This window comes from Carettochelys insculpta, chromosome 1 (genome assembly GCF_033958435.1).
Source record: "Carettochelys insculpta isolate YL-2023 chromosome 1, ASM3395843v1, whole genome shotgun sequence".
Lineage (NCBI taxonomy): Eukaryota > Metazoa > Chordata > Testudines > Carettochelyidae > Carettochelys > Carettochelys insculpta.
Genome location: NC_134137.1, coordinates 261,725,265 through 261,747,620, shown reverse-complemented (window position 1 = coordinate 261,747,620; position 22,356 = coordinate 261,725,265). Strand labels below are relative to the sequence as shown.

At 40.2% G+C, this 22,356-nt stretch overlaps 1 protein-coding gene across 15 annotated transcripts in view; it reads left to right on the top strand.

Annotated features, from left to right (window-relative positions):
* Positions 1–22,356, top strand: part of CACNA1C (calcium voltage-gated channel subunit alpha1 C) — an 812,008-nt gene that overhangs the window by 95,053 nt on the left and 694,599 nt on the right. Inside the window, exon 1 of one of the 15 annotated variants that reach the window (XM_075005842.1) lies at positions 10,143–10,601. The exons of 13 other annotated variants lie outside the window; for them this stretch is intronic. In XM_075005842.1, coding sequence (XP_074861943.1) covers positions 10,553–10,601 — 49 coding nt within the window. In that variant the 5' untranslated portion in view covers positions 10,143–10,552. Of the gene's footprint in view, positions 1–10,142; positions 10,602–12,217; positions 12,343–22,356 lie in introns of those variants that run through there. One more of the 15 variants, XM_075005877.1, reaches the window with a different exon arrangement.

The following is a 22,356-nucleotide window of genomic DNA, read 5'->3' as shown; positions in this document are numbered from 1 at the left end:
TTGTAGACTTTATCAGGTCATTATTTCATGTTTGACCAATCATATTGCATTAATGTCACTGTTGATTCCTTTAGTTCTTTGTTTTTTCTTTTCCTTTACTTGCAGCATCCAGAAATGGATCAGTCTGTAACAGTATATCAAATCCAATAATTTATCAGTTAAAATAAAAGAAATCAAAATTTATTTTGAGTTCAAGTCTTTGCAGTTTATGGCATAGTCACCAACTTGTAATTTTGTGAGGAAGAGAGATTGCTCAGGAAGGGAGATAATAAAGTGCCTTTAGAAGACCTCGTGCAACATATTGAATTAGCATTATATTCATGTGTTGATGTGAAAAAAAATTGAAAATATTTTATGTGCAGGATAGTGAAATCTTAACCTATTATCTCTTCAACTTCATTTTCATACAATAAGTCATTTGTTCTTCAAGTTTTTTTGCATTTTTGACATGGGCACCATTCTTTTCTATCTTGCTACTTAACAGCTCTTCACGATATTTATGTGTTACTTAGGGTAATTAGCTCTTTTTATTACCTCAGTCTGTTCAAGCACTTGTTTCCTACCTCTTCCTTCAACTTTAGGCATGTCAGATAAGTATATACAATAATGTTTAGTGTGTGTGTTATGTATATTACTAAACATTACTTAGCTGTGTGCAGTGCTGATCAGCAGCTCTTACATTTACTGCAACTGGAATCAAAACCAAATTAACTGAATATTGCAGACTGAAAATTAAGATGATCTAAATAGCTTTACATAAAACAACATTTTCATATGTGAAACCTTCCTTCCAGAAATGTATATATTCTAGCAAACTACAGCCTGCTTCACATTTCACAATTCCATCTACTTCTACTTCCATTTACAAAAGGAGGTCTTGCTTTACTTTCAGATTTGGACATTAGGAAAAAGTTCCTTACTGTCAGAGTAGTCAAACAGTGGAATAAATTGCCAAGGAAGGTTGTGGAATCTCCATCGCTGGAGATATTTAAGAACAGGTTAGATAGATGTCTATCAGGGATGGTTTAGACAGTACTTGGTCCTGCCATTGGGGCAGGGGGCTGGACTCGATGGCCTCTCAAGGTCCCTTCCAGTCCTAGTATTCTATGACTCTATGATTCTGTTTCTTCCAGATAGAATAACTGTTGATTCCACTGAGTAACTACTCCTTTGTCCAGTCTTACATTATTTCACTCATTTACTTTCTCAAAAATTCTAGACAGTTGTGTCTTTATTACCATTTCCTACCAGACTTAGTAGACCTAATAATGTAGATACTCTCATAGTTTTCTTTGTAATGTTTTAGAATTGTTCATTTTTATTGGCATGGCAAAATTTAAACATAGTGACCGAGATTTGCAAGCAAAGTAAGGCATTTAGCCATAAAGGTTCAATCAATTTCAATGGGAGTTGCATGGCTAAATTCTCTAGTTGGCTTTGAAAATCTCAATGTTTTGGGCTGGTAAAAATTTTAAATATAGGTAATATTCTGGTAAATATCTCACAGTACCAAATTTTAAGAAAATGAAAACATACAGACATCTTGATAACCAGAATACCCCCACTGGATTTTTTTTTCTCGGAAATCCATCTCTCCTATGATTTCTGTAAGTGGTGGAGGTGAAAGTTTGTGTACTTGACTACACTCTAATTGCTTATGTTCATGCCCGTTAAAACTAACATGACATTTAAGATACAAAAGAGTTTAAATATGCAGTGTTTATTTTAGACATATGGAAGATCTCTTTCTTAACAGGTAGAAAGACAGTGTGGAGAGTGTGGGACATGTGAAACTGAAAGTAATTATGAATAGTTTGGAAGATAAAATTAAAAGATAACGATCTTGATAGATTAGAAAAATGGTCGGTAATCAGTAAACTGTGATTGATTTAAGGTAAATGCAATGTGGTCATGCTGGAAAGAACATTCATATGACCAATATAGAGCAAGGATATACTGGTTAGGAAATAGTAGCACAGAGAAACCCTGAGGTTTAAAGTAGCTGATACACTGAATATGAATCCACAATGAAATACTATCCCCAAAGACAAAAGTTATGCCGAGTTGTGTCAAGATAATCTTATGTTACCCAAGCAAGATAATTCTTTTGATGTACTCATCACTAGTTAGGTCATTGCCCTCAAATTTAATCACTTAAGAAGATAGACATTAGCCAACAATTAAAATAATTAAAGGCCAAGTTTTCAAAAATGAAAGACTGAGATCTATGTGCAAAAGTTGAATTTTGGTTAGGTCCCTGTTCTTCTTTTATTGAAATCAGTGGCAACAATTCCTATTGTCCTCAGTGTGTGCAGCAGCAGACTATTATGTGCTTCCTCCATTCCCAGCCTGGCTGAGGTGCAAGAATCTAAATCTGGAAAGAAAATTTTACAGTTAATACAGGGCTTCTGAGCTGTCCATGAAAAAGTAATTTTTGTATTATGTGCTTTCATGACATTTCTGAAGGTAAACACATTTAATTTTCCTCTTTTGAAGAATTTATCCCCTTGTGGTTTTATAATAAAATGAGTAACTACTAACAATGGTGCAAAGTTAATCTGCTGAAAATAAGGACACTAGGTAATTTATTTCAGCAGTTCCTAAACTGTGGCTACCTGAGGCCACCCATTTTGATTTATTTTTTTTCATGGAGCCCCAAGTCCCTCCTAACTCAGGTTCAGTCCCACACCTCGCCCCCCCAACTCCACCCCTTATCACAAGGCTTCACCCCATGCTCTTCCCACTTCTACTCAGCCCCACTCCTTTTCTTCCCCACTTCTTTCTGCCCCCTGCTCTAAGTATGCTTCCTGCAGGCTCCTTCCCAGCACCTCATGCATACCATGGAATAACTGTTCTCTGGTGTGAAAGAGGCACTGGGATGGGTGAGGGATTAATGACAGGTGGGGGAGGTAGTGATCAGCAGGGTCAGCAGACCCCCTTGAGTGCTGTAGGTTTTTGTGTTTCATACGTTCCCTATATTTGGGAAGGGATATAGATTACTGCATTATTTGGCAGAATAAATAAATTCATGATACATAATCTACTGCTCACATAATCTCTGCCACTTCATAATTTAACACAGAAGCAGTATCTCAGAAATAAGTACCCATCAAAATATTTATATTACTCTCATCGCTGTGGTATCAGAGCACCTCACAATCAAAAACCAATTTTACCCTCACAACTCTAATGTGAGTTAGAAATCTCATATTCCCATTTTGCAGAGTGTGATCAGAGATACATGGCAGATTAAGTAATTTGCCTAAAGTAGCGCAGGAGATCTGTGACTGACAAGGAATTGACTCAAATCTTGGAGGCTTAGTTTAGTGCCTGTGGACTAGACTATCCTTTGTTGACCAGGGGATGGGAATTTGGGTAACAGATTGCCCACCAGACCTAATAATCTCTAGGTTTACCCTCCACCCCAGACCACAACCATGAAGAACTATAAGAGCTATAAGACCTCTTACTTGGAGGTAGGATGCATGACCTGCAGCAATTGCATGAACACTACAAACAATGCAATAGTAGCACAGAGTTTATAACAATCAAATATCTAGAGTGGTTACATACAGACTAATTCACTTTGATTAGGACATAAAACCAGTATGCAAGTACAAATACACCTAGACTAACACCATAGTCACACTCCCTCCTGGTGGACTGGAAGAGTTGAAGGATCAGCCTCACTGTTTTTGGTGAGAGACAAGATAGTGTTAGAGCAGAGGAAGCTTAAGAGATTTAGCAAAAGAAAAACAAAAAGAACTCACAGAAGAACAGAACAGAATGGACTAGCCACAACCCACTGTTGGCCAGGGGTTATTATAGGTCTCCTTACATCATTTCAGCCCAACCTTTCAAAGCCAAAACTAGACATCTGCTCCCTAATGTTTTGAGGGCGCACACCCCTGATTGGTGAATGGAACTAACACCATCCATTTGAATATGCATAAGATATCACATGGCAACCTCATTTACAACCTCTAAAAATGGATATTTGAGGCAAGATACCACCTAACAGCCCTTCATGACCTTGGCCTCCACTTTGCAATAGACAGGATGGTTGAGCTGATGGGCCCATAATATCCTGGCACCATACAAGATAAAAATGCCATCTACTAGCTAAATTAAAGTTTGGAAGCTCAGATGCATTTCCCCTTATCTGTGTGGGTCTGGAATTGTCCAGTCTACACCTACCTAGCTCAAGGTAATGTCTTACAGAGTTTAATCCCTGTAGGCCTCTTGCATTACTGCTCAAATGGAATAAAACAGTGCAAGGTAGAAGGAAAGAGCAAATAATAGCAAATAATATATAATACAAGCTTAGGCTACAAAAATAAGGTATATAATATAGGCTAACGTATCCAAACAGGCTACACCTTCTTACCTCCTTAGTTGTTAACAGCAACACATATTTAATAGAAAAAAATCAATGAGAAGTAATTAATTTTCTCAGCTTTTTTGAGAAAAATATTTGATGGCTACTATCCTACCTCTTGACTGTCTTTCACTACCAGGATGACTTTATTTTAAATTTATATTCATGTCCATCTCTTATGTAGTAAGTTATTCATGTCACGGGCCTGGTCTACACCGGGGATCAAAGTTAGTTCCAGATTTGCAAGTCTAGCTAAGCCATAAGTGTAGCTAGAATTGATGTACCAGGATCGACTTTGTTCTGTGGTGTAGATCAGGGCTCTTTGGGCTTGCACCAACATTCCTTACTCCACGCAATAGCATGGAGTACCAGGGTCGATGTCTGAGCACAGAGAGATTGATTTTGCCTCATCTTCACAGACGCAGAAAAATCACACTCTGGGGGATCGATCATGGTGCTTAGAATGCGCTGTAAGTATAGACATACCCATAGTTGCTGAATCAGGAAACAGCTAGTTATAGTAAAGCTTATTTATGCAAACAAATTCATCAAGGCTCATATTCTAAATTCTTACACTATTTAATTTTGAACTGTATTTGGAGAGTAATTGTCCCAAATTCTGTCCTATGTGGGGAGGTCACAGGGATAAACACTGGAGAAAGAGATCTGCAGGTGGTAAGGACAGCTTATGTATGTGCTTGTAGATATATGTGAGTGGTCAGAAAGCAATGTGATATTGACTAGTAGCTGACATTTGACCAATTCTTGTTGACCATTTAAAATAGTAAGGGCAAATGATATGTGTACAAATTCCCCAAGGCAAGGCTGTCCTGAGGGGAGTGTTTGACCTCTGTGTAGTGATGATCAGCATTCTCCTAAGTACTCCCTAAGTGACTGGGTCCATACAAGCGATGTTTTTTTCTGGGTGAATCATATAAATAAATCTTGGTTGACTTAATGGAATGAACATGATCTAAATGGTAGGAATTTATGAAGAAAACAATAGAGCCATGGTGTCCAACAAATTCTGAAGTGAGCTAGGCACATTATTCTGAAAATGTAAATAATTTTGTGAGACTTTATGACCATACTGATTCTTGTCTTTTAGTGCCAACAGAATGCTTGAACATTGGTTTTAATCAACAGAAATCATTACATTTTGCAGAAATTCAATAAGTGAGGCACTCGACAATTTTTTTTCCCCCACTGCTAAACCTTTGAAATCAGGAAGAAGCTTTTCCAGCCTAACTGGGATGTTTATGGTTTTGTGAGAACAGTCAGAAGTCTCCATCCAGCAGATGGGTCGCTTTAATGGAAAGTGCTTTAGAATTCAGAAAGATCTTCTGCGCTATTTTTTTATTCTCTGAAAATTTTTGTTTTTTATTAAAATTTTTTGAACGCAACAATTGTAAAGTTTCTATTGTTCAAGCCAACTATCCATACTCAAAGGGGCCAAATTCCCACGTGTGGCTTATGGCTAGCTTGTTGGACACCGTGGCAACACTGCATACTTATTTACATTCAAAAGTAAGAAACTGGAGTCACTGTTCAGTTCTTTTTCAATGACCAGGTTTTATTAAATATATTTAAAAGGATAAGTTATTTTTTCACAGATAAAAAGGCAACTAGAAACAATAATAAAAGCTAATTTAAAATACAATCATTCCATCTCAAATAGTAACAGAGAGAAAGCCATGTGAGTCTATATACTATTAAAACAAAAAAGCAGTCAAGTAACACTTTAAAGACTAACAAAATAATTTATTAGGTGAGCTTTCGCGGGACAGACACACTTCTTCAGACCATAGCCATACCAGAACAGACTCAATATTTAAGGCACAGAGAACCAAAAATAGTAATCAAGGTTGACAAATCAGAAAAAAATTATCAAGGTGAGCAAATCAGAGAGTCGAGGGGCAGAAGGAGGGTGGAGAGTCAAGAATTAGATTAAGCCAAGTATGCAATGACCCAGAAAATTCCCATCCCATTCAAACCATGTGTTAATGTGACAAATTTGAATATAAAAAAGAGAGTTCAGCAGCTTCTTTTTCTGGACTGTTGTGAAAATTCCTCGTCAGTAAGACACACTTTTTAATCATTAATAGAATGGCCCACTCCATTAAAATGCTGGCTGACAGGTTTGTGGATCAGGAGTGTTTTTTTGTCAGTTTAGGGCCCATTAACTCTTTATCCAAGAGAGTTTGAAGTCTGTCCAATATACAAAGCATCTGGGCATTGTTGGCACATGATGGCATATATGATGTTAGTTGAAGAACATGAGAATGTGCCCATGATTCTGTGAATCCACAGAGACTTTAACAATCTGCACACCACCATCAACGTATGCCTCGATTACTCCACATGAGAGATACATTTCCTGGACACTACAGTACAAATCAAGGATGGCCTGATCGGTACCACACTCTACCAGAAACCCACTGATCGCTATACTGACCTACACACTTCTGCCTTCCATCCTGCACACATAACTAGATTCATTGTTTACAGTCAAGCCCTTAGGTACAATCCCATTTGCTCTGATCCTACTGACCAAAAACTACAAGATCTTTACCAAATATTCATAAACTTGAATTACCCATCAGGAGAAATAAAAAAACAAATTGACAGGGCCAGACGAATACCCAGAGACCAGCTACTCCAAGATAGGCCCTAAAAGCCAAGAACAGAACACCACTGGTTATTACCTTCAGCCCCCAACTCAAACCACTGCAATACATTATTAAAGACTTACAGCCTATCATTAATCAGAATTCCACACTCCAGAAGGCCCTAGGTGACACGCCTGTTCTCTCCTACAGGCAACATCCCAACTTTATGAGGCTGCTTGCCCACAACCACAGTCTATAACACAGGAACATCAGCCCTGGAACTTTTCCTTGCAACAAAGCCCCCTGCCAGGTTTGTCCACATATCTATTCTGGAGGTACCATCACTGGACCTAACCAGGTTATTCACAGAATCATGGGCACATTCTTATGTTCCTCAGCTAACATCATATATGCCATCATGTGCCAACAATGCCCAGGTGCTTTGTATATTGGACAGACTTCAAACTCCCTTGGACAAAGAGTTAATAGGCACAAAACAGACATAAAAACACCCCTGATCCACAAACCTGTCAGCCAGCATTTTAATGGAGTGGGTCATTCTGTTAACGACTTAAAAGTTTGCGTCTTACTGAAGAGGAATTTTCACAACAGTCTGGAAAGAGAGGCTGCTGAACTCTCTTTTATATTCAAATTTGACACATTAACGTGTGGTTTGAACCGGGCTGGGAATTTTCTGGGTCATTATAAGGGCTCTTTTGTATACTTGGTTTAATCTAATTCTTGACTCCCCCTTCTGCCCCTCTACTCTGATATGCTCATCTTGATATTTTTTTTCTGATTTGTCAACCTTGATTACTATTTTTGGTTCTCTGTGCCTTAAATATTGAGTCTGTTCTGGTATGGCTATGGTCTGAAATAGTGGGTCTGTCTGACGAAAGCTCACCTAATAAATTATCTTGTTAGTCTTTAAGGTGCTACTTGACTGCTTTTTTGTTTTGATTCCATCTCAAACTATGACCTCACCTGCTTTTATGAATTAAAAAGGGTAAGTGTTTGTATGGGACACTATGCCTATGTCTACACTAGAGAGTTTTGTCAACAAAACTGGCATGGAGTGTCCACATTCCCAAGATATTCTGTCGACAGTAAATTGATAGAACGTGGCACTTTTGTTGACAGCATTCTGTCATTGCCCCATGAAGCAGAATGTCTCTGTAGACAGAGATCTGTTGACAGAAATCTAGACTGGATATTCTGGAGGGCGTTTTGTTGACAGACAGGGTTTCTGGGACACTGGGCAGCCCTATCTGCTGTGCTTATGGTTGGCTGTTTTGCCGATAGAGTGGCCAGGCAATCTGGCCACATTCTGCCAACAGAGCAGATCACTATTTCGATCCGTTTTGTAGTCTGGCTGCAATCTGTCAACAGAAGTTTTGTCAGAAGATATCTTCCAACAGTAACTTCTGTTGACAGATTTCCCTAGTGTAGATGTATGCTATGAGATAAAATCTTGGTGCTAGAGGAAGTAGTATTTTTGATTCAGCTGGAGGCACTGTCTCCTGAGTCAATACTAAATCAGTGCTTCAGAATGGTATTATGCGGCAATGTGCTTCTGGAGAATTAGTCTTTTCTGTGCCATCTAAAATGGAAGTCCTGTGGTAATTAAAAAAACACAGAACCTTTTTTATGACAGGCCAGTGTGGAGGCCAATTATTTTAACTTTGGTAATTGGGTTATGTATAGTTCAGTTTCCCTGGTGGTTGCAGGGGGCTATGATATTCTCTTCCTTTCCTGAATAAATCTGTTGTGCACATGTTGTATGCTGTTATGTTCTGAGTTTCACCCCAGAGATACCCACAGTTTAGGGGTGGATGAAAGAATCCTACAAGACAGATGTTTTGTAAACCACATGTGTATCCATTTGGAGCAAACGTGATAAAGGCCACTATCATTTAAATCCTGACTACGTGCAATAACCAGCCTCAAAATATACAAACAGAAAAATCCTATAGTTCTTGTTTAATTGAACGAAGGTGCATTAGAAAGGAATAAAGAACTGCATGTATCTTTAATCACAGTGGATTATGTCACATGCAAAACGCCTAGAAGGTGATAGTATATGACAGTTAAAATATTGCATTTATTATTTCACATGTAAGACATAATGTTTTAGAGGTTCACAAAAATGCAACTCCAACTATTTTAGTTTCCCCAATCAGCACAATTTCTAGCCTCATTCTTGAGAGAGATAGATGGGAACTCTACATCTCTTGTTGAACATGGCAGCTCTGAGAGGCAAGATACAGTTAACATGTACTGTATTCAGTTCACATTTTGTTTGAAAGAAGTCATTTTGGCTCTCTGTGGAGGTACTAGTATAGTGGACAAAATGACAGAGATAATTAGGAAGAGTGGCAGGATACCCCAACAGAGCACTTTTGTGTTTCCACCACGGATTTGAAAATCCTAGCTTGATTAATCTGTTTAAACATCTGTGCATCCTCTTGGCTGTGCAACTTATCCCTCAGTATCCCTTTCATCCTCCCGGGTGTATCGTGTTTGTATTTTAGTTATACAGCGTGCTGACTGTAACGGATCAAATGTAGTAATCACGGCTCATTCCGATGTTTTTCTGAAACGCCGTTATAGGAAGCAGACGCTAATATTTCAGCTAATGATATTGCCCTCCTTTACATTCAGCTCACAGATGCCTTCCGTAGTGGCACGGCGGGGTAGAGCTCACAATATCGAGAAACGCGATTGAGGCGTGGGCAGTGGAAAGCTGATCTAATTGCGGTGGGATTCTTGGAGCCATCCGCAGCGAATCCTATGGAGCCGAGTTCCACCGAGCTCTGTCAGTCAGTCTGTCTATCGATCTCCCCTCCTTTTTATCCCCCCCACTTTTCCAGGCAGCCAGATCCAGCTTGCTTTCTTGACGTCATGTCTGTAGAAAGACTTCAGCAGGCGCAGTGAGGGGAGAGAGCATGTTAAACTTTCAGCCCAAGTCAGCCGGCTCCTAACGCTGGGCACGGGGGTCTGTGTGCTGCTGCTGCGGCCGCAGCTGGAACATCTGGAAGCGTTCAGTGCGTCTGTCTGTCTGTGAGAGCCAGGGAGAGGGAAGTGAGTGTGCTGAGGGAGGGGAGGGAGTGAGGGGCTGGGACTGTGCTCGCTCTCCTTCTTCCTCTGCAGAAACAGCTCCCTGCCAACAGACCGCGCTCAGAATGGCTTTGGAGAAGAGCAGCAACCTTTGAACACCTCCCTCCTCTTTTTCTTACTCTCCTCACTGATGGATTTAAAGAGAGACGTTTAGCCCGTTGAGATTTGGCCTGGATGCTTTTTTCTTTTCGCCTTTCTCCCCTTCTCGCTCTTTTTAAAAAATGGTTTAGCAGCCAGAGGTGCTGTGCTAAATTCTTGGAAGGGGCCCGGATGTACTGAGGATGCATTGCAATCTCACTAGAGGAGGCAGTAGTGGAAAGGATCAGTTTTTGGTGTTTGATGCAATAATGGGAATCAGGTAATAATCAAAGGGGAAATACTGCAGCTCCATTCTTCCTTGAATTTTACCCAGCCGCTATTTGGAGGGATTAATCCGGACTCATTTTCAATGGTCAATGAAAACAAGAGGATGTACATTCCAGAAGAAAACCACCAAGGTAAGACTGAGGTTTCCCTCAACGGATGCATTCTGTCCATCGTCTCTATAATTTCAGGTTCCGCTGCTGCTGCTGCTGCTGCTGCTGCTGCTTGAGTCAACGGTAGGAGGGGGAATAGCAGGGGAAAGCAGGCTGTGACACCAATTTCCATTCAGATCATACTGATAACATTAGACGGATTTGTTGCAGTGATCTTGTTAGAGTATCCGCTGAAAAATCCCCCGGGGAGCATGTGTTTCATTAAAAAAAAAATACCAGGGAAGGAAAAGTTGCCCAAGTCCCTTTTGCCCCCTTCTTCTTTTTAAATAACAGACGAATGGAAAAGGGACGCCCAACGGCCAGTTTGGAGGAAGGCTAAGTGACTTTGCTGTGCAGCTTGGGTGTTACGTGTCAGAGGAGGGTTACTTCCAGTATAGCCTGGATGAGGGGTTTTCACTAGTTAATATCACACCAATTGCTCCACACCGAAATCTCAGTGCGGGTTGCAGGAGAGGGGAGCCCTCTCCCGAGCCTTTGGCGGGTTCTGCTCTCACCTCAAAGGGCAGTGGAGGAGCTGTGTGTACACACACGCAATACGTCAGAGGTGCACAGTAACAGAAAGAAAGGCCGTGGTGCTGCTTTAGCTTTCTATCAAAGTTGGGGTTTACTTTCTGGAGCGAATCCCCCACAGCTCTTGTTGTGACGGCCCGAACTCTGGGCTTCACAGCAGCTCAGCTCGCTGTCTCGTGGAACAGTGTGGCCCGCTACCCCATCTCCGAACTTTGTTGCTCCAACTCTAGAAGTCCCCCCGTCCCGCCCACGACTGGCAGTGGTTACACGGGGTGTTATTTTTACCCCATAACCTGCAAGTTCTCAACCTGCCCCGCGAGCGGCTTTTAACGCGCCGCTTGTGATGGCAGAAGGAAAAGAGCCATTTCCTTCCCCTGAAGGGAGAGCGGTCCTGGGGGGTAATAACCTTCCGAGGTGTCTGGATAATCCCATTCGGGAGCAGCCTCGTTCACCTCCACTAACCCTCCCCGCGCTGCCTGATAAGGACACCGCTCCCTCTCAGTGGTGCGCGCGCACCCCTCTGGTGTCAAAGGCTAACTTGGCGCTCTGCAAACGCTGTCCCCTTTCCGCCCTGCTCCTGCTGTGGCTAGAGCGGGGTTGACAGACCGCCGTTAAACACCTCGACTTGCCAAAAGCGCCTCGAGTCATTGGGGAGCCGCTCAGTGTGGGGCTCGGAGGGCAGGTTTTTCTGTGCCTTTAGCTGGGGCGGAAACGCTGTCGTGGAGAAGGACTAGGGCGAGTTCAGGGATCATAATCCGCCCCCCCCCCCCAAGCGGAGTCAGAAGAAAAACAACCAACCAACCAACCCCCTTCCCTTTCCAAGTGCGCTTCCAAAATAGGGTGGGCGGGGCCAGGAATCAGCCTTGATCCAAAGTGTGCTCGTTTTGGTGTGAGCCCAACCGCTTTGCACATGCATTCGGCAGGCAGAAGTGGACTCCCCCGTCAGTGACAGAGCTGGTGAAGTGGACGAAGAGCTCAGCCTTCATAGCAATCTGTTAACGCTATGGCAACCTGAATCCAGTTCTCTGCTTGTCAGCTGCAGTGATTATATAATTGGAGGAGCAGTTTTGCATCTATCTGTGGATGCAGATTCTCACTGCTCCCAGGTGAAAGAACAACTTCAAGAGCAAACAGAAAAACATCCAGACCTGGAAGGAAGTTGATTTCCCTGCCAGGGCTAGAGCTGGGGCTGGTATTTATTCATATCTCTTTTAATTCTTCTGAGTGGAGGGAGCTTGTTGGGTTTAAAATGGTTTTATAGCCAAGAAAATAGGATGGCAAAGATGATCGGAGCTCTGAGCAAACCAATCTCAGGATGCAATGGAGTAATTAGAACAAACACCAGTTCTGAAATGAAAGAGATTAAAATGAGTGCAGAATAATTCAGGGCTGTGATATTGAGCTGCTGTTCTCAATCTATCTGAAAAATGTGATCTAAGACATTAAAATGTCTTAGCATTACATTCCTTAACTGTTGGCAGCAAGGAGGGTATTGTGCTTACTGTCAATAAAAGATAAAACTTCATGTCTGTATTAGAAATTTGAGTGGCGTCACTAGGCCTCTTCTTTCAGGTACACTCTGCTTATGTCTATATCCAGCCAACCACTTACCTGACTACCCTAATTATCTCACATTGTGGAACCTGGATAACCAATGAGCCAAATTATTATTCTTTACTTAAAACAAACAAACAAACAAGCAAACAAACAAAAACCAAAACCATAAAGGCCTTTGGTTAGGTAGAGAAGATCATATGATTACTAAGGTATATATATATTGTGCATACACTAATCATTTAACTAATAATGTGTAGCTTTATAACATACTTATATTAATTTTATTAGTGTAGCTGAGAAAATTGATGGTATATTTTCATTCTGAAGTTATAATTTCCCCAGTGTTTGGAGATAGAAGCTATGGGTCTAGTATATTTTTCCATCACACTCATGTACTGCACATTGAAAACGATAATGGGATTGTTCTACTGGTAGTACTGTTGCTTCTTGATGTTTAGCTACTTTTCAGTGTTTAATTATTCTACGCATAGTTCAATAACAATTATTCATAATAACCATAGACTATATGTTTATTTAATGGAAAAATAGAAAGCAAGCAGAAGAAAATCCATTTACAACTAGCTACACCATACCAAATAGATGATATAGTAGATTGGTGCGGAGCTACTCTACAGAAACTAAGCCACTGTGCACTGGACAGGGAAAGATGGAAGGAAATAGTGAGAGAGGCATCAGACACGAATGGGCGCTGAGCCCACGGTTATTGATGATGATGATGATAATGACACCATACCAAATGCACTTTCAGGACCTGGAGTATTCTTAGGTGGGCTTCTTTACTGTATCTCATCATAGTATTTCAAATATTTTAGTCAATATAAAATGGAAAACCATTCTGCAAAAGTATGTATGAAAAAATCCTTTAAAATGCATAAGAAACACAATGAATCCACCTGCCCTTTGGTACCCGTAGTTTGTCTCAGATGCAGTTTAAACATGTAGTTAAATTTCAGTGCTTGTGCTTTTGGCTTAGGGAAGCTAGGAATCTTCCTTTGGTGAGATTTGTTGTCCAAATAAGAAAGAAAATAAAACTGAGAGTTGCTCTTTGTTTATTTAAAAAAATAGTTCAGCTGCTGGAGTTATCAGGGTAGATGTGGGAGAACTTGGACTGTTTAAGTACTGCCTCTGCCAGAAGGTGGCACTACAGGGTTATGGAGTCAAGAAGTCATAAAAGAAGTATAATATTTGGCAGGAAAGAATTCCAGGTCCACCCAGTCCATCCTTTGCTTCTCAGCAGGAATATCTGCTTTTCAGAAAGTCCATCTATAGCATTGATAGGTAGATATATATCCATCCTGTAATCAATTTCATTAGTACAACAGACCCCTAGGTAGGTCATCTGTTCTGCATACTAATGATCTTCTGAGTGAAAATACATTTCTGATATCAGGTCTAAACTGTTCTTCATTCAGTCTTAGATTATGACTTTGGGTTTTGTCCTTGTTGCATAGTTTGAACAGGTTCCTACCAGCTCGTGGTTAGACTCCCCCAGGTATTTTAAAATCATAACTAGGTCTGATTGTAACCTCCTTCTTTTCCAGCTGTCCATATTTTGTTCTTGACATATTTCCTTGTAAAATAGTCTCTTCAAAATAAGTTTGTGTCTTCTTAAATACAGGTTATATTAATTAGTTCCTCAATTTATCAGAAATGCATTGATAATAAAAGGGTCAAGCCTTTAATATATTTTCTGACCTGAAGTTAGGGTCATGTGATGTGTGCTGTTACAGAAAATACATCATCTTCATGATGAAAGATATTTTCTTTTACAGGTAAAAATTCATAGATTTAATTTTACAGGTTGGAATTGTTTCATCTTATAACACAAACTACTGAAGAAGTAAGCTAGAAAACGTTGGATGGCTGCTCTGATTTTCTGCTGCATTTTCAAAATGCTAATTTTATTTTCTATAAATATGAGCGTTTGTCTGTACATATATGAAAAACTGCCCTTCTGGCATATTTTTCAAAATATTATTGACCTGTCTTTTCATTTTTCTGTAAAAGTTCTGTCAGTGGAAACATTAGAAAACCTGTTCTGTAGGATATAAATATTCTGTTTTGAGACTGGTGCCCATGGTATCACGTCATGCTGTTATTTCAGATGTTGGAAGGAAAAAAAACACCTGAATTGCTGTTTTGAAGTGCAGCTCTGCAATTCCTACACCTGGTAACTGAACAATAAATAATGTTATTTGTAAAGCACTGTCTTCTGCCTCAAAGTAGTCAGCATGTTGTGCAAGCAATTAACACTTTGTTGCAATATTGAATAAAATAGTTAAGACATTAGCTAAAGCTTCATAAAATACATGTCATAAGATGTGTAGTCCCTCCTGATAGGCTAAGCCGAGTGCCCCTGGATTGGGGCAGGTGAGTCTAATATAGCCAATTAAAGAGGGCTGGGCTATACCTGGACCTAAAAAGGCCCACCAGTGGGCAACTGAAGGAAGACCTGCTTGTGGTGGGCTATTTTCTGGGGTGGAAAAGTTATGCTGGAGTGGAGCTAACACCTGTGGCCAATGCCCTGAAGCAAGGGGGTTAGGTGCTTCAGGCAATACCCTTGAGGCTACTGTCCCAGGGAGGGAGCAGGGCTGGTCAGAACTGGGATCTTGCCAGAGGCATTAAAATGCATGGAGCCGTAAATATTGACTTGAGACTGTTTTTCTGTTTTTGTTTTTGTTTTTTTGCTGGCAGCATTTATTGTGGAGTTGGGGAGAAGCCTGGCCAGTGACACAGGGGAACTGTGTGGCTATGCCAAATGCTCTTGAAGGAGGAGTGTTTTCAGGAAGGTTTTTCTCCTCAGGGGAGGAGTGATAGGCTGAAGTGGATGTCTACACGGAGAAAGAGACCTGCATGTTAAGGGTTACTCCATCTGCTGACAGAAGGTGTATCGAAAAAGTTTGATCTCGGAGCATAGATCCAGCCAGGAGAGGGTTCAATAAGATGGTCTTAATTATGACATGAATCTTTTCTGTCAAGGACTTTTTAAAAATGAATAGTCATATACACCTAGGGAAGAATCAATTAGAAGAAACAGTGACCTAACTCAGCTAAGCTTTAATCTCTTATGTAGACTTCAATGAGAAATTCACCTATGTATGTCATAAGTTCTCAAAATAAAGGTATACCGCAACCAAAGCACACAAGCAAACACACCATCCCCCAACCACCACCACAAAAAAACAAACAAAAAACCCAAGACCAAATATGCCATCGTGACTAAATAGCAGAATAAAAGAGATGATTACAGTCAAAATGGGCAGCCTTTAAAAATTGGAATTGGTGAGGAAAAAAGGTACATAAATGTTGGCGAGTTATATATAAAAATAGAATTAATCAACCCAAGAAAGAATTTGAAAAGCACTTAGCTAAAGATAAGTTTTATATCAGAATTTTTTGAAGTATATCAGAATCAGGAAGCCTGCTTAACAATTGGTGGGGTCATGGGAAGAATAAAGTGTTGAAGGAGCACTCAAAGAAGACCAGGGCATTTTAGAGAAGCTCAATGAATTCTTATATTGGCTTTCACAGCACAGTTTGTGGGATAGATCCCTATATCCAAGCCATTCTCTTTAGTATGAGAGGAGAGTGTGAAGAGAGGGGGTATCTCATCCTCTCTGGAACTTGGTTGAATTGAGTGTTTAAATATCACCACATTGTATTAGAATCCTTTCGTGCTCTCATTGGTTTGTCACAGTGTGGTTGAGATAAATGCCTCAATTCTCAACATAATTAAGTATTTCCAAATATAATCCCTGAATGATATGGGACTATGAAAGAAGAGAAAGACCTTTCATAAACTTGTCCCTAATTTACCAGCAAGACTTCTGCCTTTCCTGGGTTAGGAAAGACATGCCCCTGATAACTCTAGCTGGCAATAATATCTATGTAACCTTCCAGGACAGAGTCTGAGCTAACAGGATCTGTAGAGAAAACAGTATATTATGTTTTGTCCTCTTCATACTGGTGGTATTTTAACCGAGTCTAAAAATGATGTCTCAAGTGGGCACATACTGTATGCAGTGAAAAATATAGAAAAGAAGTCAGAGTATGGAGTGATGCTGCATTCCAGATCCCTGGTTGACCACATGATTGTCCACTGCCAATAGTTAATTCTTATCGTCCAGGTACAACTAGAACTACTGGAGCCATTTCCAATCATTTCAGTAGGGTTCTTTGGTTGCTACAGCAACAAACTATGGCCAGGTTATCAACAGATGTTGGGAGTCCAACTGTGAGGTCTAATGACAATACTCTGCAGTCAGGAGATCTGAGTTGCTTCGTAGCTGACATGACAACACTTTCGCAATCATCTTTCCCAAAGGCAAAGGCATACATGTTGTTGCTGAGAGATGGATTCCAAAGGGGAAGGCTGGGCTACTGCAAGCTTAAGAACAGAAAGTTAACTTTGATGTGCTAACCAGTAGTTTAATTACAGCCCTGTCATGGGGTTTAATCAGGCAGAATGAACAATTGTTGGAACCACAGATGGTGGGTTCCAGTGAACCCACATAACCTTGAACATCTTCACTGGAAACCACACTGACCGCAGCCAGGGTACACAGTAACTTGCAGCCCTGAGGTACACATAATTTAAAGCCATGGTGAGACAAAACTGGTACCAGTCTTTTCAAGAAATATACTAAGCTTGTCACAGCAGTGTAAGCAGATGGTTTTCCTACCCAGTGCCAAAATACCAACCTTTACATACTGGAAGGTACTGAAGAAGCACTGAGGGAAGACCAAGCCATTTTAGAAAAGTTCAATGAAGTCTTATATTGACCTTTGCTGGACAGGATGTGGGAGAGATCAAAAATTCCCTTGCTGGGATTTGATTTTATGCTGTACTTAATAGTAGCTAATAAAATAATAGACAAAAATTGAAATTCAGACTGCCTTTTGAGTTTGGCTGATTCTGTGCTTTCTGCTCGAGGATTCTTTACACCCTGTGCTTATTGACACTTTGACTAGAAAATTAAGTCCAGTATGACTCAGCACCATAAAAGAAACTGAAAAAATCCACAGGAGCAGGGTGGACAATAATCAATGATTTAAAATGACTAGATTTTTATTTAAATTTTATTTTTAAAAAAAAACAATAAAATACTATTTTTTCATTTAAAAATAATGGTTACAATTACATCTCATCACAAAAATACTACATGTACACTTACAGTCTCATAAAAATTAATTAATGGCGCTGGTCTGCCCAGCCTAACTACCAGTTCTTGCTTCTTGAGTGTTCTGGGCTTTCAATTTCTGTTCCACAGCAGACTAAAATGCGGCCTGTAAAGCAAGACACCAGCTGGATAGGATTATCTTTGTTCTGTGCTTATGTGGTGGTAGACTTTGGCCAAACATGGCAGAGGAGTGAGTTAAGACACTGTCTTAAATACAGAGATAAAATATATTGGGAAGGCTATAAAGGAACAGGGGAGTGAACTGGAAAGCAACAGGGAAGACATCAGCACACACAGGGGTTCCTATATCCTCCACACCTTTGCCACAGAAAAACTGTTATGGCTTCTGGGTATAAGAAGGACCCTACGCAGGAATATTTTGAATAAATTTGTTCTGGGTAAAAATGGAAAATATGTCAAGTTCAAGCTGTGCAAGATGATGATGCAGGGCCAAGTTTCAAAGATGAAACAGTAAAAGGAAAACTGCTTACTGGGAGAAAATGATGTGGATGAAGATGTGGATATGGTTGAGTGGATCAACTGGTTAGTAACTTAAATAGTTTGTTTTGCAATGCATCATTCTTCAAGACTCTCTCTATGTCTCTTCGTGTGTGATTTGACATGTAAATTCCCACACTCTTTGCTGTGTTGGATGTTGCTAGAAAAAAGGTTCATCTTAGCTAATCTTTATGGCTTGTTTAATTAGTTACCTAGGTTAGAATCACTCTCAAATATCCAGTACAGAAAGCTGAAGTAAGAGAAATCTAAAGTTATCAATTGCCTCTGCCACTGTCTTATTTTATATTGTGGAATTGATGCCTCTTTATTTTGGAACATCACAGTCAAAGACCAGAATAGTGATGACATAAATCGATTTCCTGTTTTACTTCAGCATAACACAGCTTTTCCAAGGGAACCTGATTCTATCTGTGTTTTCTCAAAAAACAGAAGTGCCAGTGAATTGAGTGGGGCTTACTCCAAAATTAAGTGCACGGCCAGTCTTTGCTTTTTTGGTAACTTGAATTAAATCAATCTTGTTTTGGTGATTTCAATCAATGATTTAAACTACCTTGATTGAAATCAATCCACCCTGCACAGGACAGATCAGTCCTCACTTGCATTCAAATAGATGTGAGTTAGTACAGGTCTGGGAGAGGTATTTAGCACCTAGTCTGAAATATGCAAGATAATAATTAAATCTCTCGGTGTGGATAATCTGGGGACCTAAAATTTTCAGACAAGAGCCAAAGATGAGGTCAAGAATGTGACTAGCCGTGTGGGAGCAATCTTGTATCCTGTGGGTAAAACTCAGATAGTTGTTTCCATGAAAATGCAAACTGGTGACTGTCTGTGGATTGAAATGCCAAAAGATACAAGACCTTTCCTTTTTTAAAATATGCTTCTATAAATGGCTCTGTTTTTAAACTGATGTTTTTGAATATTTCAGTCCATGATGTGGATGGCTGCCTTTGGGTATTTTGGAAAAAAACATTTCAAGTGACTGAACATGACACTGCAATTATAAAGCAAATATGGTCTAATTGAGTAATTAAGTCAACATTTGTTCCTTACAAGCATTACAGGGAAGAACCTGCATGTTACTGATCAGATTTCAGATCTTTTATTCCAAAAGAGGAAGGGAAAATAATTCTTCTCTATTTATCAGTTTGGCCAGTTTTAAATAATTCTTTTTTAAAAATGTAGTTTTTTTGTCCACGTGAAGTCCTTATTACAAATTTTACTCCACATTGTGTCAGACACAATATCTTAAATTCACAAAAAGAGTACCTGGGTCTCCCTGCAAATCAGTCCGTCTCGATACAGGTTGCATTTTCTCTGCTTTGTGCATTCTTGAGAATGATAATTCTGAGTGCGGAATGTGTCTTGTTAGCTAGTTGTTAGTAGTAAATTTAATATATTTTGGATATAGATACATTGCAATGATCCATATAATAGGCAACAGAGTTGAAATAAATTCAGGAGGTTAATGATAGTGCCAGTTGAAGATGATGTTAAAATATATCCTTGTAATTGAAAATATTCTAAAATATATTTAAACTAAAGTAAGGTTAAGATATGACCCAAGACTGAAAAAGGTCAGGAGGTTGAAATTTAAGACTGATATGCCGTTTCTAATGCACTTTGCTGTGTCTGTGTAATGCAGTATTGAAAATATCTGCAATACACAAATATGGCAGAGTACCTAAAAGATAAAATTCTCCTTATAGATCTGCATGCAAATATCTAGAATTTGGGTTTGTTTAAGGGTCTGATAGTCTCTGTGGTTAACTGAGTATCCACCCATATACCTGCAATCTCAGAAGTCTGGATCACTAAGTGTATTTATGTATCTTCTTTATTTGCAATCTCAGAATCTTTGTGTTTTAATTTAAAATTGCCTTTATCAAGAGCTAGTTGTATGTTGACAATGCAACAGATAGACATAAAGTTGATTTGAATATAACTTATGGGCTACGTCTACACGTGCACCCAACTTCGAAATAGCTTATTTCGATGTTGCGACATCGAAATAGGCTATTTCGATGAATAACGTCTACACGTCCTCCAGGGCTGGCAACGTCGATGTTCAACTTCGACGTTGCTCAGCCCAACATCGAAATAGGCACAGCGAGGGAACATCTACACGCCAAAGTAGCACACATCGAAATAAGGGAGCCAGGCACAGCTGCAGACAGGGTCACGGGGCGGACTCAACAGCAAGTCGCTCCCTTAAAGGGCCCCTCCCAGACACACTTTCATTAAACAGTGCAAGATACACAGAGCCAACAACTAGTTGCAGACCCTGTATATGCAGCACGGACCCCCAGCTGCAGCAGCAGCAGCCAGAAGCCCTGGGCTAAGGGCTGCTGCCCACGGTGACCACAGAGCCCCGCAAGGGCTGGAGAGAGAGTATCTCTCAACCCCCCAGCTGATGGCTGCCATGGAGGACCCCGCTATTTCGATGTTGCGGGATGCGGATCGTCTACACGTCCCTACTTCGATGTTGAACGTCGAAGTAGGGCGCTATTCCCATCCCCTCATGGGGTTAGCGACTTCGACGTCTCACCGCCTAACGTCGATTTCAACTTCGAAATAGCGCCCAACACGTGTAGACGTGACGGGCGCTATTTCGAAGTTACTGCCGCTACTTCGAAGTAGCGTGCACGTGTAGACGCAGCTATGCTGACCTTAAGTGGAATAACTTGTACTGCTGAGCTGACTCATATTATAAACAAGTTCAAATTATATGTAATTTTATGCTACTTTCAACTGAATTAGAGTGGTAGGTGCAAAATCTAGGAGTCTTTAATCATTTAGATTTGGGACATTCAGGAAGGTCTTCGACTTCAAACAGCAATGAATGGATTAAAATAACCCATATAATATTTTCTTGACTATCAGAATAAAATCTTGCTCCATTATTTTTCCTGGACCACAGTGTCTGATGAGTTATGAAGCAGAACTGCTCATTGATTTAAATGGACAGTTCAACTCAAAAATCAATGGAGCAATAGCCTCCAAGTTATTTAAAGGTAAACAATATATTTACTCCTCCCCCATGAAAGTCTGTAAGATAAAGAGCACTTTTCAGAACGATTAAAGTATGGAATTATTAGTCTATTCATGGTGAGGGAAATGCTGCTTGTTAAACTTTTACACTATTGGGTTTGACAAAATATTTATGTTTAGCTATCCAACATCTTGTGCTAAAAAAGGGAATACAAACTGTATAAACAAAATATACTTACTGATCAGGTACATTGTCTTGCTGTGGCCATGTTTAGGTGAACTGTAACTGTCGCAAATAAGATATAGGCATGTGGAACAGATTGGATACAGGTATTACTTGATCAGTTTGCATAAAGTCTATGGACCTGTAGCTGATCTGATGACTGTTGTTCATATATTGAAAATGCATAAATCAGCATAATTGCTGTTATGCCTTTTTAAAAAGCAAAACAAATAAAACCCCTGAACAACAACAAAAAAGAATTTGGGAAGTCACCTTAGTTTGAACAGTGGGAGATAGGTAAATCATCGGCTATGTCTAGATTACAGGGATTTGTCGGTAAAAGTTTGCACTGGATGATATCTTGTGACAAAACTGTCGACAAATCGATCCAGACCACAAGGCAGATTGGAAGAGTGATCCACTCTCTCAACAGAGAGCGGCTGGACTGTCCAGCCACTGTACGAGCAAAACAGCCACCTGGAACCACATCGAGCAGGCTTGCCATTCACCAGTTCCTTCTGGGAACCTTGGAGAGATACGGTCGTAAAGGGACCCCACCCAGACACCTGTTTCCTGCCTCTGCTGTGGGCATGCCTACATCCTTGAGGAACAACACAGCTAGATCAGGGCTTTGTGTCTTGCTGGGCAACACAACTGGTTCCAGGAAGTCATGCAGACGGAGCTGCCCCCAGGGGACTTGCATTGGTCCCACACA